General features: G+C 41.1%; 2 protein-coding genes across 3 annotated transcripts; one reads left to right on the forward strand and one right to left on the reverse strand.

The window, feature by feature from the left end:
* Window positions 1-232: 232 nt before the first annotated feature.
* On the reverse strand, window positions 233-8,063 carry aida (axin interactor, dorsalization associated). The gene is made up of 10 exons (XM_061753493.1): window positions 7,682-8,063; window positions 7,030-7,096; window positions 6,895-6,948; window positions 5,720-5,774; window positions 5,570-5,633; window positions 5,206-5,306; window positions 4,675-4,797; window positions 4,441-4,563; window positions 3,529-3,646; window positions 233-3,022 (listed from the first exon to the last, which is right to left on the reverse strand). Exons 1-10 carry the CDS (start codon window positions 7,786-7,788, stop codon window positions 2,923-2,925), a joined length of 912 nt encoding a protein of 303 aa, XP_061609477.1. The 5' UTR covers window positions 7,789-8,063; the 3' UTR covers window positions 233-2,922.
* Window positions 8,064-8,835: 772 nt separating this feature from the next.
* Window positions 8,836-18,409, forward strand: rnf8 (ring finger protein 8, E3 ubiquitin protein ligase). Of its 2 annotated transcripts, none has more exons than XM_061754348.1 (11): window positions 8,836-9,136; window positions 9,317-9,445; window positions 11,072-11,520; window positions 11,818-12,025; window positions 13,661-13,723; window positions 13,820-13,906; window positions 13,976-14,083; window positions 14,174-14,385; window positions 15,815-15,972; window positions 17,333-17,506; window positions 18,168-18,409. In XM_061754348.1, the coding sequence occupies exons 1-11, from the start codon at window positions 9,014-9,016 to the stop codon at window positions 18,203-18,205; spliced, it is 1,749 nt and encodes a 582-aa protein (XP_061610332.1). In that variant the 5' UTR covers window positions 8,836-9,013; the 3' UTR covers window positions 18,206-18,409. The 2 variants fall into 2 exon arrangements, with proteins under 2 accessions (XP_061610332.1, XP_061610331.1); XM_061754347.1 differs by having other exon boundaries at window positions 8,844-9,136; window positions 13,817-13,906.
* Window positions 18,410-18,524: the final 115 nt, after the last annotated feature.

Genomic DNA, 18,524 nt, shown 5'->3' on the forward strand with positions numbered 1-18,524 from the left:
CCTACGAGAAACTATTTTACATGCTTTCAAATACAACTTCTTACTGTGACTGAGGGTACTCAAATTTGCTAAAATAGTTGAGAAATGGAGGATGTCAAGCAACTCTGGCATTGTAAAATAACATGTCCGGCTCAGCTTCCAACAGGAAATATCTCCAAACATATATGATTATTTTATCCAGGATATCACTTTGTCCGTGTGCATGTATTCAAATTGACAAAATACAAATTAATTCACTAAAATGCCTTTTCTGTTTATTAGAAATGAATGTATTGATCATATTACCTTGTCAGTCTTATCAGTCCAGGCATACGTGTCACACTTTCACACATACAGTTACTGCATCTTCATCAGTTAGTGTGTCTGGTCATTTATAGTCCTGGACCTTACAAAAATAAAATCTAAAAATCAAGTATTGCAATCAAAATGAATGAAGACCATAATATTAGATGACAAATTTATAAAAAAAAAAAAAAAAAAATGTGGGGAAAAATGTCCAAATCCAAACCTCGTTGCATCCATTTGACTGCCTGTGCACCCCTCACACTTTCAGTTGCAGGATGTGAGGCCAAAACACATCTTGTGCATACAAATGTGACATTCAAATTAAGTGCAACAAAAGTTAACGCAAATATGTTATTACTCTGCCAATGTCACCCGACATGAGCAGGAAGGTCAGAGTGACGAGTGAGTGAATAACTACTTAATCCAAATGTCATTCAAAGTGTCTGGAGGGGGACACCAAAACATTTAACTAAATGCTGAATTTATTTGTTCATATGGGTAGCTCCAGTCAAATAGCTGCCAAATGTCAAACTCAATAACTGATACCAATCTGTTTTATCTGTTTGTTTGTCTTCAGTCGGTCAATTGTCCAAATATTTTGAAAAACAGAGGTACTTTGCATAAAATGGCTGTAATTCCTAAATGGTTGATAGGAAAATATTTTTGTGAAACATGTTAAATTAAAGCTAAGCTGTCTACACTTCAATCACATCTTGATTTGATGGCAAAATCATAAGTATTCATCATTATGCAAATAGGTTTGGAGCTAAAAGGTAATTTTAATTACATTTTTTAGGTTACTTATTTTGTATTTGATTCATTTTTATTAGTAGTAATGTACAGCATATCACATTTGGTCAAGGGCTTAGCTTGAACTAGGGCTTTTATTTAATCAAAACTAATCATTTAAATATTTAGGGGGCTTGAAACGAAGTATTAATAAAAACGAAACCATCCTTTTTCTATACCGCTTATGTTCACAAGGGTTGTATATTAGTGCTTTGTCTTTTGTTTCTCTCTACCTTCTAGAAACTTTGTTCTGTTCGACTGATCAAGTCTGATTCTCAATAAACCTCAATTATAATACCACAGTGGAAGCTTAAAAACTCCCGTGACACAGTAAAACTGTTCCGGCATAAAAGGGTTACAGATTTTCCATTCTGCTTGACCTAAGAGCCGAACAGGACAAAAAAAAAAGGATAGAAACCATGAAAATAAAACAAGGGTTGTATGTGAGTTGGAGCCTACCCAATCATTTATTACAATATAATTACTATATTTTAGATGCGCTTATTATTAGTTATTTTAAATTATTAGTCATTTTATAAATGTAAAATTCAGCGAAGGTGCGGAGCTTGAACCGGGAATACTATTCAAATGATTTTGAGGGAATTACTTTTTATGATTAGCTCATGCTGTATTTTCATTATTAGTAATTTGAATATTTACTAGAGTTGAAGCAGCAGCTGGAACCAGGAGGTGTTCAAATTAATTATTTTTAAGGAATTACAATTTGTTTTATTTTATATGTTGTATTTTACTTTGCGGCGGCACGGTGGCCGACTGGTTAGAGCGTCAGCCTCACAGTTCTGAGGTGCGGGGTTCAATCCCCGTCCCCGCCTGTGTGGAGTTTGCATGTTCTCCCCGTGCCTGCGTGGGTTTTCTCCGGGCACTCCGGTTTCCTCCCACATCCCAAAAACATGCATTAATTGGAGACTCTAAATTGCCCGTAGGCATGACTGTGAGTGCGAATGGTTGTTAGTTTCTATGTGCCCTGCGATTGGCTGGCAACCAGTTCAGGGTGTACCCCGCCTCCTGCCCGATGACAGCTGGGATAGGCTCCAGCACGCCCGCGACCCTAGTAAGGAGAAGCGGCTCAGAAAATGGATGGATGGATGGATTTTACTTTGCAGTAATTATATGATTGTTTGGTTAAATGGTGAAGCTTCAACAAGGAAATTATTCTTTTTATTTACAGTTAAGTTTTTTTTATTGCAAAATTTTACATACACTGTATAGATGTTAGTAATTTTGTCGTCATACAATTTGGTGAAGGGGCAGATCTTGTATTTATGGATTAATTGATTTTAAGAGTTGGTGAAAACAAAAATTCTGCATGCCCAACTTCCACTTACATTATTCAAATTACTTTAAATTGAACAATAACTAATATCTGAAAAGATGTTACTAAGCACCAAAATGTCTCCGCGTGGACTCTTATTAGAGATGTGCTTTGTTGTTAGTGTCTGCCTTTTAAATGATTCAGTAAATGTCCCAGTTTAATGAATATTTGCTACACATGGCGTCAGCTTTTTGGCAGCATGTTTTGCACACTTCTGTTTCAAGGTCCAACAGTGCAAACAGAGACAGGTGAGCACCGCATATTGACACAACCTTGCGTGGAGTCCCGACGCAACACGTTGAGTTCCAAAGTGTTGCAGCATGAAACATGTCCTCCAAATAGTCCAAAATATGGGTTTTACCAGGGTATGCACTTAAAAAAAAAATAAAAAATTATAAAGGAAAGAAATGTGTGGATGCCACCAACTTGTGGCTCAGTTCCCTTTACTCTGTTAATATAGCCACGGAGAAAAAAATACTATGATTTAGTAGTGCTATATTGCATGTGAGGGCGTCTTAGCTGTCCTTGTGCAAGGTTTGATGAAGATGAAGATAAAGGGGCTTCTTTGTGAGAAGTTGAAGTTTCTTCCTCTTGAAGTCAGTGGGCTTCTTGTACCTGAAATTCCAAAATTACGGGGTTTAACTATGGATTGACTTTTTCATTTATTAGTTCATTTATTAATAGATATGTTGAATTGATTGTTGATTAGGCAGCACGATGGCCAAGAGGTTAGCACATCTGCCTCATAGTTCTGTGGTTCTGAGTTCAAATGTCAGTTGCAGTTGGCATGTTCTTCCTGTGCTTGGGTGGGATTTCTCTGGGTATTTAGTTAGGTTCATAATGGTCTATTCCAAAATAAAAAGGTGTAATATGACAGTAAAGTAGGATTATTATTCCTACCTTAAATTTTGTTTCTAACTTTAAAACTTAATCTTTACATAGGATTCAAACTTTTTATTCCAACAAAACTTTTTATAGGTAACAATGGTGCAAAAGGTTTTGAAATGATCTTGGGTCCATTGTTTTAAAACACAAAAACATGGCAGTAGAACAGTGTTCAGACTTTAGAAGACTTTTTTTTCAACGTCATCAACTATAGAAAGTTGAGCGTTGTGACTTACAGCTCAATCACGATGGGTCCAGGCTTGATCTCGTCCATTTCCAAGAAGGCAAAACATTTTGTGCTGGTAAACCTCTTCTTGGGTTTGTAGTGCTTAAATTCAAAGAAAATAGCTGCCCCTGCAGGGTGACAAGTTGACATTTTGAACACTTCATCCTTCACATTTGCAATGTCAAGCTCGAGCGTATTGAGTTATCATTTCAGTTAAGTGTTGAGCTTGGCGCAGAGTCGTCTTTTGAGTCACAACGGATCCGTAACTTCGCCATAGAGTACAAATGGTAGCAAACAAGTCTGTCAATGTAATTTATCCTGAAATAATAAATTGCTTTTTAATGGCTAGTATACAAATACTATAGTTAGGTCTCTCCTTAGCCTGCCCACTTCATCAAGTGGGAAATTAAACAACCAAGCAAACCTTTATTTAGTCGCCCATTTCTGAATATGTGCCTGGCAGTGAGCCATTATGCACTTCTGCCTCACTGTTTGCATACTAACAAGAGGTGGCAAAAGTACTCACACTCTGTACTTACGTAGATGTACAGATAGAATAAAGGACTGACTCAAACTGTCAGAATGTACAGTACATTAGGAAAATGATCTGTAAAAAAAAAAAAAAATCTGCTTCTCTGGCCCCAGAGCTTGTGCCTCATAATGTATATGTTTAAGAAACCACTGCAACCGAGGAAAAACAACCAATCATAGAGAGAAGGTGTGACCGATGAGGTGTCAATCATTTGCCCCACACACACACACACACACACCCGTAGCCTCATCTTTAATGCTTGTAGAAACGGACGCTTGCCGCAATGCATTCGGACAAAAACACAAATCGTGATCTTTCCGCCCCCCCCATTTGTTAACTTGTAATGATAATTTGCGAGTTCAGGACATTTTCCCTCCCACTTTATGTTACCTTTAGGTAGTTTCTCCACATGCCTTTGGATCTCGACGTCCATGCTGAAGTGAATGTAGATGTCTTCCTTTTTGGTGGCCACGGGGGTGTCCTGCACTTGGTTCAAGTCCACCCCGTTCGAATCTGCATGCATAGAAGCAGAGATTGCATGCCAGATTTTTCATGATAAGGATCAAATACAGCAACGCAAATGCTGATAATAATGAGATGAGCGATCGATTGTGTTTTAAGCACCTTTGACACTCATGGTCACGTACGGGTCGATGCATTGCCCGGCATCTTTCAAACCAATTTTTTCTATTCTTATTGTAAGCAGCGTCATTCCAGGTTCGGAGGGTAACCGTGGCAACAAGGTGCCTAGGGAGGACAATGACATCAAAATTCCAAGTTACAAAAACATGTTGAACCAAGATAAAAACTACATTTCCCATTGTGCATTCATGGCATTTGTTGATTTCAGGAAATATAGTTACCAAAATCTAACATTTACTCTATCAACAGCTTCGTATTTGCGTTTCCAGTGAAAATATATTCCCTAACAACACGTCAACCATGCACACAACGACAGAACAAAGAGACTTTGATGATAAGGTCCTACCTTGTGAGGCTGTGAATAAAGCAGGCAGGCGAGAATGAGCGGTGAAGCCATGCAAAACGCCAACAGGACAGGACAGAAAACACAAACGGCCACATCAAATGGGACACTGGAACTCAAGCGGCCAAGCAAACGGGCCCCCGTGTGTGTTTGTTTTGCCTTAAAAGTACCGGGAGCTCTCGGGGGGAACGCTTCTGTGGAACCGGCGACTGCGGCGGCATCTTCTTCCTCGAGCTCCAGGTTCTCCTCTTCACCAGGAGCGAGGATTTTTCTGACGAGGATGTGCACAAAAAAATGAAATAAAAAAATCAGTTAGACACAATAAGTCATTTTAACTCACCAGAAAAAAACATTAAGTGAACCAGCGGGATTCATAGAGTACAGTACAGCATCTACCTGTATCTATCTCCATCTACTCTATCAAATGTAAAGTCAAAAAATAACTGAATAAAGATCTATGGAACCTAATCAGGAAGAATAATACATGACTGAATACAATCTTAAACAAGAAAAATACTGAAAGATCCTTATTACCTTAAGGGCACCGGCTGGACGTCGAAGGGAAATTCTTTGTTGTAAGTCAATAAGTTCTTGATGACTACAGACGAAAAGGACATGGTACACATTTGTTAGAATGATGAGAAGTGACAGTAAACACCAAACACATGGCGGTAAAAGACTCACTGCTTTCCACTTTCTTTAAGTCTTCCAATTTGAACTCCTCTGTCGACTGTGTGCACTGAACACACAACACAGAATTACAAACAAACCCCTTTCCAATGCTGATGTCATACTTATACACGCATCCAAATGAATAAAATCAGAAGTGGATTTATTTTTTGGGAAGACCCCAGTCAGAGCAAAGACCTAAACTGTTTGGAAATCTGTGAGGAGATACCCACACCATTTGACACAATATGGAGCACTTTTGTAAGCATGATTTCTAGATAACGTATTTGTGCATGATATTCTGCCCTGCGTAACATTTTACAAAGGCTTGCTGTCTTTACATCTGCACTGTATAGTATGTTAATTTATTCTATTAAGGAACTATGATTTGACCCATATGTAGCACCATATAAAAAAAAACAAAAAAACAACACTTCAAATCATCTTTGATTCCATTCATTCAGTCAGCCTCCGTTACTCTCTTCCCTGTGATTTGGTTTTCTGATAATGTCCCGCCTTCCTGCGGGCATGAAAGTCAGCTGGGATGGGCTCCAGTTCGCCCACGACCCAAATAAGGACATGCGCTATAGAAAATGGATGGATATTATCGTTTGTAAGCGCTCGGTACTTTGACATTGTATTTAAGTCAAATGTCATGTTTAAGAATTCCACAGTTGCATTGGTGAAAGTAATGCAAAATTAATGTAAAATAGTGGAAGACATTATTACAATGCAGAGAGAAATATTGTAAATCAACTCAATCCTTTCAAATGTCAGTAAAAAGCATTATAATGCATCTGGAAAAGTATTCACAGCACTTCACGTTTTTTCCACATTTTGTTATATCACAGCCAAAAGGGAATGAATCGGTTTTCATGGCCAACATGTTTAAAAAAAAATTAAATAATAAAATAATAATAATTTTTAAAAATGTATTGACATTTTCGCAAAAGTATGTAAAATTGAAAAAAAAAACCCTAAGAAATCATATGGACATAAGTATAATTGATGCACCCTTTGGCATTTTGCCATAATAGGGCGTTGTGTATAGAATTTTGAGGGGGAAATAATAAATTACGGTAATCCATTTTACAATAAGGCTTTCAGAAATGTACTTTATATTACATTGTAGAAGTAACTTGCCCAACACTCCCTACATGGCTGCAAATATTGTTACTCGTCACACAAACCTGCAAACTGACACTCCTCATCTCCAGGCATGTTGCAATCTTCCCTAAATGTTTCTAAAATGGAAAAGGAAACATGTTAAGTCTATGATAAAGACATGACTTTTTTTTGTTTACACAAACCACTAAAATGTCTACCTTCTGCTCTTCTGTGAAGTCTGTTGAGTTTGATGACTGCACTTCTTTTTGCAACTGCCTCGCAAGACTAGAGATTAAAGAGAATTTAAAAAATAAATAAATAAATAAAAAGGTATTAAATAAAGTAACAGAATGTGCGGTGCACATTTCCACCCCCTGGTGTTGAAAGAGAAATGCGTCACAATCTCAAACCTTACAATTTCTGTATTCCTGCAATTTTACGCTTACTTGCGGGGGGAATGATTACGATTTATTTTCCTTTTCCTAAGGGATGGGTCCTTTTTTTTTATTCTCAAGTATTTCCTCTTAGACCACAGGAAACCCACCCATAACAATGAGAGGGTGTGGCTGATATTTCTCAATACTCTGAGGAATATTGTTGGTGAATTTCTGCACAGAGCAACGCAAGGCAACACGCACACACACGCGCGCACAATGGAAGACAGTACAACACGCACAGAACAATTGCCACATCACCTCACGTCATGGCATGTGTGGGAAGGATTCATTTAAATGTTCCCAATCGTCTGAATGACAGCTCGGGGGCCAACTTGTTTGTGCTCCCGGGTGACTCCCACCGATGGAGGGCTGCCTGTGTGCGTGCGTGCGTGCGCGCGCGTGCATGCATGTGAGTGGCAAGACACACACTTACATTTGGTACTCGTCTATCGCCTCCACTAATTGTCCCCACGAGTCAAAGTCTGTGCCTTTTCTGAAACTGGCGTGCCATTTCTGCAGAGTCTTGTTGACATCAGACATGTTGGCAGGGCGGGTACCACACCGGCGGCGCTCTCAGGGCAGCATAGCCGAGGACGACGTTCATCTACGGGGGGTGGGGGGCTTCTTCGGGGCTGGAACACCTCCGCCGCCCGGGCTGTCTGCGGCAGTTCGGAGCCGCGCTGACGCACACACCGACCGGTGACACCCAGAACGTTACCGGAACGGACCAAACCCTTTCTGTCTCCTCACTAACCCTCACTGAAGTCCCATCCGCGAAGAGGAAAACTCGCCGGAAGTCCCGCCTGGTGCTACGGGGGCGCTCGATTTAAGACACGGGGATGCCCGGGTGGGGCGGAAAGAGGAACTCCGGATTGTTTGAATGGAAGTGGAAGAAATCAAAACAGAGTATAGTACAGTGCTGTACTGTAATTATTTAATACAATAATATGTATTATTATTATTATTGTTGTTGTTATCCATCCATCCATTTTCTGTACCACTTATCCGTTATTATTATTATTAATATTAGTAGTAGTAGTCATCAGTGGCACAGCCAAAAAATGTTCTGTGATCGCCAAGGCGAATGGAATTGTTCACATTATTCCTTGGTGTCTTGTGGCTCTTTGCGAAATTCGCACAGTCATGTTGGAACAGGAAGGGGCCATCTCCAAACTGTTCAGTCAAACACTTTGGGAATTACCCCTTCCTGTTCCAACATGTCTGTGCACCAGTGCACAAAACAAGGTCCATAAAGACATGGATGAACATGATGAACTTGACTGGCCTGCGCATAGTCCTGCCGGAAACCCGATAGAACATCTTTGGGTTGATTTCGAGTGGACATTGAGCCAGGCCTTCTCAGTGTGCGAGCGAACAAATATGCTCCTGGAAGAATGGGCAAAAATTCCCATAAACCCACTTGTTGAAAGCCTCCCCACAAGGGTTGAAGCTGTTATAGCTGCAAAGGGTAGACCGACATTATATTAAACCATATGGATTTAGAATGGGATATCACTTAAAATCATATATATATGTGAGTCAAGGCAGGTGAGCGAATACTTTCGGCAATGTAGTGTGTATGAACTCCTTCCATCACATCCATCTGATATGCTTTTGTCTTGAAAGTTGAAAATATCCCAGACCGTTTCCGGTGCTGTAAATGTCGTAGCTTTACTATACAGAGCCGTGACAACCTTGCTACGTCAGCTACGGGACGGACACGCTGCAAATAAGCAACAGCAATGAGGCGCCAGATGAGATAAAGATGGATAAAGTCACGACAGACTCTTCCGTGATTCCTGAGGAAGAAAGTTTGGACTCAGAAGTTACATGTTTGATGAGAGTCGACAGGAATTCAGACTGGCTTCGCTTGTTAGAAAACACAGAGGTACGGACACTTTGCTACTAGCTTCGTTAGCTAGCTAATCAAAACAACCTGTTGTCATTTAGTATTTTGAGTCCCCCTTTCGCTCCACACACATACAAAATGAAACTCAAAGTGCCAGTATGCAGCTACCATGACTGACAAAGAGTTACCGTGTTACTGAGTGGTACCATACTTGTTTAGGTGACCATTGGCCGGGGTTTTGAGGTGACCTACCAGCTCCTGTCTCCAAGTTGCCCCTTAATGATTTCCAGGCTGCACTGTACGTTCTCTCAAAGGGAAGATGGACACTGGACCGTCAGAGACAACAAGGTATCCAGTAGTGGGACTGGACTGTTTAATAGAGTCACATTTGTAGAATAAAATGCACAGTATAGAACCAAATCACACACATGCAGGTATGCAAGGTGAGACGTCAGACTGATGAGGCAGGGTTGGCACTTAGTCATGAAGGCTATTAGTCAATGTGGCTCAACAGTTTAAAAATCTCCTAGCCACACTTCTTTGTAGTAAGCCACAACATCACGTGTAAAACCTTTAGCCACACTTAGCCAGTCCTCGTCACTGGGAAGCTGATAATCTTTAACAATTAAAATGACCTAGTCATCAATCAGGAGTAGGGCTGAACGATTTGGGGGAATAATCTTAATTGCAAGGAAATTTTGTTGTTGTTGTTTCTTTTAAACAAATATTGCGATTGCAATTTAGCATGCCATTTTTTTTCGGGAGGAACTTTATCTTTAGTATTATTCACTAAACACAGTAAATAAATCATTCTGTAGTATGACCAACACAACATTGGATATACCCAACAAATAACTCTTGCCTGTATCCATCCATCCATCCATCTATCCATTTTCTGAGCCGCTTCTCCTCACTAGGGTCGCGGGCGTGCTGGAGCCTATCCCAGCTGTCATCGGGCAGGAGGCGGGCACAATCGCAGGGCACATAGGAACAAACAACCATTCGCACTCACAGTCATGCCTACGGGCAATTTAGAGTCTCCAATTCATGCATGTTTTTGGGATGTGGGAGGAAACCGGAGTACCCGGAGAAAACCCACGCAGGCACGGGGAGAACATGCAAACTCCACACAGGCGGGGCCGGGGATTGAACCCGGGTCCTCAGAACTGTGAGGCTGACGCTCTAACCAGTCGGCCGCCTCTTGCCTGTAGGCCAGGCCTAAATGTTGTGATGAATTGATATGAAGAACAAATCATTTTACAAAGAATTGTAAAAAGAAAAACCTTCAATCACAGTACAATATTGACTTATTGTTTTAACTACATACCTAATAAAAACTAAACCATTAACACCGTTCACAACTTCACACATGGCAGAATGAGCTCTCTCACTTTTATCTGGAAGGGCTTTTGATTTTTGATGCAGGGAATTTTGATTCGCCGGCCTGGCGAACATGGGCAGTAGTCGCTTCGCCACATCCTGTTTCACTTAGCCATTGGCGAGGTCGCGAACGGGCACCGCACACCCTGATGAAGGGTGTGGATGGTGCCTTGCTCCAGGACACCTTGAGGTTAACGAATAGTTGGCAGTTTTACATTTTTTTTACACACACGTAGTCCAATGAAATACAACAAAGGAAAATGAAGAAGCAAAATAGGGATGCACTAACTTACTATCTGCTCTTTATAGACTTGAAATACCAGAGTAAAACAAATCAATTTGAGAAAAAGAAGATTGAGACAATCAAAGCTAATATATAATAAAATCAGAAGTCAACACTAGTAAAATGACATAAGAATATGAAGCAGCAGCCCTTATCCCACACGGCATACTGCTTGACCAGTGGCATTTACAGCTTTTCATTACCATACCGTAGCATAGTATGGCTCGAGGTTCGACTGTACAAAATAAGACTTAAAGCCATGTTGTTTGTGATGTATGAAATATTTGTTTCCTTTTTGTGATCACTGTCAGAGTCTCAATGGTGTGTGGGTGAATGGAATCCGCATACCCGCTCAAGAAGCCCACCTGCTTAAACTTGGAGACTCCATACAACTTGGTGTTCCTGTCATGGGGTCCAAAGTGGAGTATGACTACATGCTTGTACGGCGGTCCCTCAGAGAAATTAAACACAACTTGGCAAAAAGGCAGAAAGAGGCCTCAAAAGCAGTGCACATACCCAATAAGTCCAAGAGGAAGCTGACGGGGGAAGAAATGGAGCCATCCACCTCAAAGGCCAAATTGTACCGCTGCTCGTACACAGACAAGCCATTTGCGCACCCATGCCCTTTTCCTCCAGCCAAGTACCACCAGCGCCGCAGTTGCCCTCAGCTGGAGGAGACTGCTCCCAATCCATGTGTGGAAGAAGCATACAGGAGCTGGGCTGGTGTAGATGTCCCCTGTGACCTGGACAACTTGCAGATGTACGTGTGTGTTTCTCATTTGTCATATAACCAAGCCTCAGTGTTGGGTAGCTGCAATAAGCCCTTCAAAGTGCAGACTGAAGCAGCAAAAGACTAAGTCAGCATTGTGACAAAAAAATGTGTAAACCTGTAGGCTACTGGTGTCAAACCATTTGCTTAAATCATGTGTACTTATCCTCACTCCAGTAGTTGTAAAACCGTGATCCAGCACAACAAAATTTATTAAATTCTGGCTTCGATGCACATGTTCTGTTACTATAAATATCACCTTAGACCTCGCCGTTGTCTGTTTCACAGGTACAGCCAGAATATATTGATGCTCAGGGAGCAGGTGGACAGCACACAGAGACAGGTCGCCTCGCTGGAGGCTGGATCCCGATCGGTCGACCCGTTCAGGGAAGAGCAGATCAAGGAGTTACAGCGGCAGCTGCAGACTCTCCGAGCCAAGATGCAGCAAATGGAGAGACTTGAGAGGTCTTTCAGTGAAACGAAAAGACAGCAAGAGGTGAAAGCTTGTTGTGCTTAAAAGGGGAAATAAACCCACGGATGTTTTTGTTTTTGAAAGAATACATTATGTGCCACCACAAATCACAGCAAGGTATTCTGCCTGATATTGGGTTTGCGGAATAAGAATAAAACAGAATAATTCATCAATCTCTAGCAAACTCAGGGCGTGGCCATTTTAGGCAAGTTCACCCTCTGCTGATGACCGAAATTAACGTCACACCTCGGATTGGTTATGCACGTCACATGACCAAACCCGGAAAACAGGTTCGCAAACTTGTGTGTATCCTTCGGGTTGCTGACGTGATTGTTTGAACCTTAAATTGCTACAGTGTTATTCAAACTACCAACACCTGCAACATGCACAGGGAGTCTGCTGACAACAGGTTTGCAGACTTTTTGCGGATGCTTCCGGGTTTGATCACGTGATGTACGCGGGGAAATAAACGCCACTCTTATCCCTGGATTTGTGACGTAATAAGTTACTCATTAATCAAGGACCTGCCCCCTTTGTGGTTGCTACACGCCCACTCGTCTCAGGAAAAATTATTGAGTGACAACACGGCTGCGTCATGTGCAACGCTTTGCACCTGCCAAACTCGGACGAGGTGAGGAATAAATGGTTTCAATTTATTTCTGGAGAAATTCCTAAGGATTTCGGAACCAGATTTGTGCTATGTTCGGGCCCATTTCACGGAGGATGGCTTCGTAAAACAGTTTTCACACACTACTGGAAGCGCATGCTTGGGTTTGGAGCGAGTGAGATAGCTGGGCAGCCGCTACCAAGCCATGCAAATACTAAAAGCATACATGTTGTTTTTCACAACAATACTTAACTGTATAGCGTTGAATGTAACTGTAGATTAAATAGCAACGCTTGCAGCCAGTGTCGCCACAATGTGCACAAGATGAATGCCATGAGCCGGTTATGTTGATTGATTGTTAAAATTTCTTCCTCTCTTTTACTTCACCCATGTGAAACTTCCCTCTGCTCTATAGGGTTGTGTGTAGTGGGTGAACAATCCAATGGTTGGTGAATTGAGCTTCACAATGATAGTAAGATGCCACGTTGAATATACAAACACAAGGTCGCTATGAATGCTTGGCCCGGCCGCCGAGATATCGCCAACAGCCAATTAGAGTAAAACAGTTTTCCATATTTCCAATGGAAAGAAGAGCAAATCAATCAGAGCAAAGCTTATTTATGTTGTATCCGAGAAATCCGCCATGTCAACTGCCAGGCGAGAAAAGATCAACTCGAATAGCTTGAAAAAGGACATTCTGGGCATTTTCAACCCAAATTATCTCGCAAACTCGATAAAAGGACATCAAAGATATAAAAAAAAAGAAAAATGGACGGGGACCTTTAAGTAAATATCATCCTTTTGTTCTCAGAGATCAAATGCCTTGGTTTGAAAGAGGACAAGGTGTCGGGAGATGTCATGTAAGACACAGATAACGAGCAATACAACACATTGAAAACATAATTGTACCTTCATGGTCATTTTCCATGAACTACGTTTGAACTAGAACTGCTAAAAAGGATGTGCTCAACTTCTTAGGGAGATGAGGGGGTATCACATCCACATTTTAATCGTTTTCTGTGTTGTTGTTTTTTCCTCTTATGGATTTATAGGCTCAGAAAACACAGCAGCAGAAGGAGATGATGAAAAAACAGTTGGACGGCGCCTTGCAGGAGGTAAGAACCAAATAACACATGTCACGCTACTGAGTAATGCATTTCGTGTTGGATTTTTTTCATTGCTCAGTTTTATTGCTCAACACCCATTAGCAGAGGAAAATAATGGATGAACTTGCACTCTCCCGGAGAAGATTCGAGGAGATTCTGTTGGCCAAAAACAAAGAGCTTGCAGTAACTAAGGTGGGTTGCTACACCAATAGTATCTTCAACGCACTGTTTTTTAGAGCATCAAACTATTTCTGTTCTTAGGAGGAGAAGGAAAAGGCGAAGGCACAAAAGGAGGAAGTTGTCACACAAGTAACCGAGGTTCTGGAAAACGAGCTTCAGTGTATCATCTGCTCGGAGCTCTTTATTGAGGTGCTAGTCAGTAGAACCTGCTCACGTTTGATTTAGCGTATCAACGAACACCAAACAAAAAGATAAACTTTTTCTTATTTGTATCTTCAGGCTGTCATCCTGAACTGTGCTCACAGCTTCTGCTGCCATTGCATCAAGCAATGGCGCAAAAAGAAAGAGGAGTGCCCCATCTGCCGACAGGCCATCAAGTCCCAGACACGATGTCTGGCACTGGACAACTGCATCGACAGCATGGTGGAGAACCTCAGTTTGGAAATGAAAGCCAGACGCCAGACGCTCATCTCTGAGCGGAAAGGAGAGATGTGCGTTAATTTGCTCCACGATGGAGACCCCAAAACCTCAACATAATGCTTTTTTGCTCTGCTGAAGGGAATAACATGTTTACATAGTTTCTTAAGTCTGAAAGGCAATACCTGTTGGGATGACAGTGACGGTAATGATAATAATAGTGACAGTATTGATAATAAATAACTTTATTCCAAATTACAGCATTACATTTGGTCTTTTTTCGCTGTCATCATTACCCAGTCGTGTACATTACCACTACAATCTTTTTGACCATAGATGAGTCAAGGGAAATGGAGAGTAGATTGCAGTGTAAAAAACCTCCTTGTACTCCTGCAACATCAAAGCATTAAAAACGTACCGGTATTTAGAAATTGTGCGACTTTGATTTAATAAGAAATTAATTAATGCAAGACAATGTTCAATGATAAAAAGACTTTGTTGCCAAATCACTCTGCTCATGATTTCCCTGGATTGAAAAATGCCAATTTTGGTTTTGAAATGGAATGTTACACTATATTGCCAAAAGTATTCGATCACCTGCCTTGACTCAATAAGATTTTAAGTAATATCCCATTCTAAATCCATATGGTTTAATATGATGTTGGTCTCCCCATTGCAGCTATAACAGCTCAACTCTTGTGGGAAGGCTTTCAACAAGGTTTAGGAGTGAGTATATGTGAATTTTTAACATTTTTCCAGAAGCAAATTTGTGAGGCCACACACTGAGGCTTATTGTCCACTCGAAATCAACCCAAAGTTGTTCTATCAGGTTGAGGGCAAGCCAATCAAGTTCATCCATACTGAATTCTCTCGTCCATGTCTTTATGGATCTTGCTTTGTGTACTGGTGAACAGACATGATGGAACGGGAATGGGTAATCCCCAAACTGTTTGACTGTCCAAAATCTATACTGAAGCATTCAGAGTTCCTTAGGGGCTAATATTTTGGACATTTCCAGCTTTGTGGGAACAGTTTAGAAATGGCCCCTTCCTATTCCAACATGGCTGTCCATCAGTGCACAAATCAAGGTTCATAAAAACATGGATGAGAGAGTTTGACGTGGGTGAACTTGACTGGCCTGCACAATCCTGACCTCTACCCTATAGAACATTTTGGGATGAATTAGAGTGCAGACTGAGAGTCAGGCCTTCTCTTCCAACATCAGTGTGTAACCTCACAAATGCGCTTCTGGAAAAATGGTCATAAATTCCCATAAAGATACAACCTTTTGGAAAAACTTTAAGATGTTATAACTGTAGAGGGTGGTCTGATGTCATATTAAACCCTATGGATTAAGACTGGGATTTCACTTTAACTAATATCTTAATTAAGACAGGTGAGCGAATATAGTGTATGTCAGGATAGCGGAACTTCAACATATGAATACGCTAAAATTCACACAGTAACTCTGCACATTTCATGAGCAATATTTTTTCCCGTTAGTTTGTCAGCGGCTTCTCCTGCACATGTGAGAGTGAGCCAAGATGAGGAGAGCAGCAGCAGTGATAGCAGTAGCAATGGCAGCAGCTCTACAGACTCTGTGGAGACCACCAACATCACCCTCTGGGCCTCTAGACGTCTTCGCAGCAGTTCCTCTCATCGTGAGTTTGAAATTCATTAGCTTGTGATGAGGATTCACTTTCTTTTGGGGGCATTTTGTTTGATACAAAATGACCTCACCAAGGTTAGGGTTAAGATTCCAGTGTTTTTTTGTTGTTGTTTCTTTTTTAAATACTGATCCTCAACAAAATGTTAATCTCACAGCATTTTACAGACAAGGCAGTCACTTAAAGAACATAATGATAGAAAGTGAACCCTCAATGTTCCAAACCCATCTGCAATAAAATCTTTGAGACCATATAAATTTTTTCATTTAAAAGAGGTGTGGCCAGGTGGGGGTGGTGTGTGATGTCGGCGAGCTGATTGGAGGTTGGCCCTGTCTGCGTTTGTGTCTGGGGTGAGCGCTGGCCGACAGCAGTTGCTGCGCGAGTGTGTTCACTGTGCTTGTGTTTTACTCTTCTCCCGGTGGCCTTGCGATCAGTTCCCGGTGTACTTCTCCTCTCGTCCAAAATCAGCTGATGTAGGCTTCAGCTCACCTACGACCCTAATGAGGATAAGCGGTATAGAAAATTGATGTTCTCCCAGTGTTCAATAAACTGCTGAACAGAGCTATGGTGACTTTGGCTCACCTTTCCCACATAAAAACACATTACAGTAAATGTTCTCTTAAAAAAAATAAGATTTGGAAAAACAATGATTATAATTTCCTTTGTTGAACCAGGTAAGGCACTTCAGAACAATTAAGCTTCACTGTCATCCACTCACACATAAATCACGATTTGAACTACCGACCCTTCGGTCACTGGATGACCCGCTCTAACTGCCACGGCCGCTCCGTAAATATAGCAGAGATTTTTCGATAGACAACTGGATGCCTTCCACAAAATCGGCGATCGGTGAACCACAATATTCTGAAGAAACACTTTAAAGCATTATAAAATGCAGTACAGTGGACCATCACAATTCTGTTAAAACAAAACAAAACAAAAAAAAAAAAAGACAGCTCAGTACAATATGGTCAACTTGAGGGAAAAAAATGAAATGTAAGCTCCAAAGGATGTGTAAATGAGCTAGATGCAATGCGTCTATATTGCCAACAACACAATATTCCTATTTGTAAAGGTATGCGATTTGATATATGCTTTGCTCCAATTAAAATGAAACGTGTGAAACAATTCGATACATACAGCCCCAGTACACCAGCGGATAGCATTTCTGTGTCACAGTCAAAAGATCTGGGTTCAAATCTCCATTGGAACACATCTGTTGGGAGGTTGTATGTTCTCCCCTGTGCTTGTGTGGGTTTTCTTCTTGTACTTCGGCTTCCTCCCACATTCCTCAAAACTAGCCAGAGGAGTTTATGTTAATGTCATAAAAGATTTAGTTTTTTCTATTTTGCAGATGTGTCGAGGATCCAAGATGTGGAGCGCACCAGCACCAGCAGCAGCAGCAGCAGCAGCAGCAGTAGTAGTAGTGCTGATAGCGACAGCGATAGCAGCAGTTCTGAAGACACTGTAGAAATTCCGAACAGGACGCAGCGTGCCTCCAGACCTCTTGGCAGCAGTTCCCATTACAGTAAGTGTACTGCTGAAGGCTTGACTCTGAATTGGTCTTATTTATTTTTTTAACATGCCAGTGGTTTTTGTATGTGTATTAATCCCACAAAGATCTGAAAAAGTCAGATAAGTTATAGTTAAGTGCAATACTCAAATGGGAGGAATATTAGGCTTGCAGGTTACGTTTCAGGATAAACCTAAAATGCATTAAACCTTTACAGGTGAACTTTTGACATCCTCTAAACCTTTGAATGCACATGCCCAGCTGTTCAATGTTTTAGTACTTTTTCCACAAGTTGCTGTTCTGTAATAAAATGCCCTACAGGTTTTTGATCCATGAATCAAGGGGGGTCTAGTAGAGGGACATTACATTCCCCTGCAGGGTCTGGTGCTACACTACAAAATCGTTGCCAATCCAGGCACTAAATCTCCCAGCATGCCTCACAACCATAGGCACATCCCGATATGGGCAGCCGCCATTCTGCGAGGGGTGGCACTCGTCCCTCTGTCATCAGAGTTAATGGGCAGTACACACTTTGTTTGTCGTTGTACTACTTGGGGGTAAACAATTTTTTTTATTTTAAGTTTTGTTTTTGTTTTTTAAACGCTTGTGTTACATATAATCTTTGTAGTGGAAGATCAACCCCATTAAACAAATGATTTTTTGTTATGCTTTGCAGATGTGAGGGCCATCTATCATGAGGAAAACAGCGATTAGTAACAAAAGACGGTGTCCATAACGGCAGCCTCAGCTCTGTGAACACCCACTTACTCGGATTGCTGTCTTTTAACAGTAATTCATTTCAATTGAAGCATTTCGCCAGGATGTTGCTGGGACCTTTTTAGAAGCACATGTAGTTAAGTTTTAGTTTCTAAAAATGTTTTTCAACCAAAAGAATAAAAAGTTTGTGTATGCATATAATCTCTGCTGCACTGATATGTTTTTTTTGGATTCACTAATTCTTTTGTCCATTTGTTGCTGCCAATTTCTTGGTTGGCTGGTTTTGAGTTTCCCGATGCTCAGGCGTTGCATTTCT

This window comes from Phyllopteryx taeniolatus, chromosome 18, assembly GCF_024500385.1.
Source record: "Phyllopteryx taeniolatus isolate TA_2022b chromosome 18, UOR_Ptae_1.2, whole genome shotgun sequence".
Classification (NCBI taxonomy): Eukaryota; Metazoa; Chordata; class Actinopteri; order Syngnathiformes; family Syngnathidae; genus Phyllopteryx; species Phyllopteryx taeniolatus.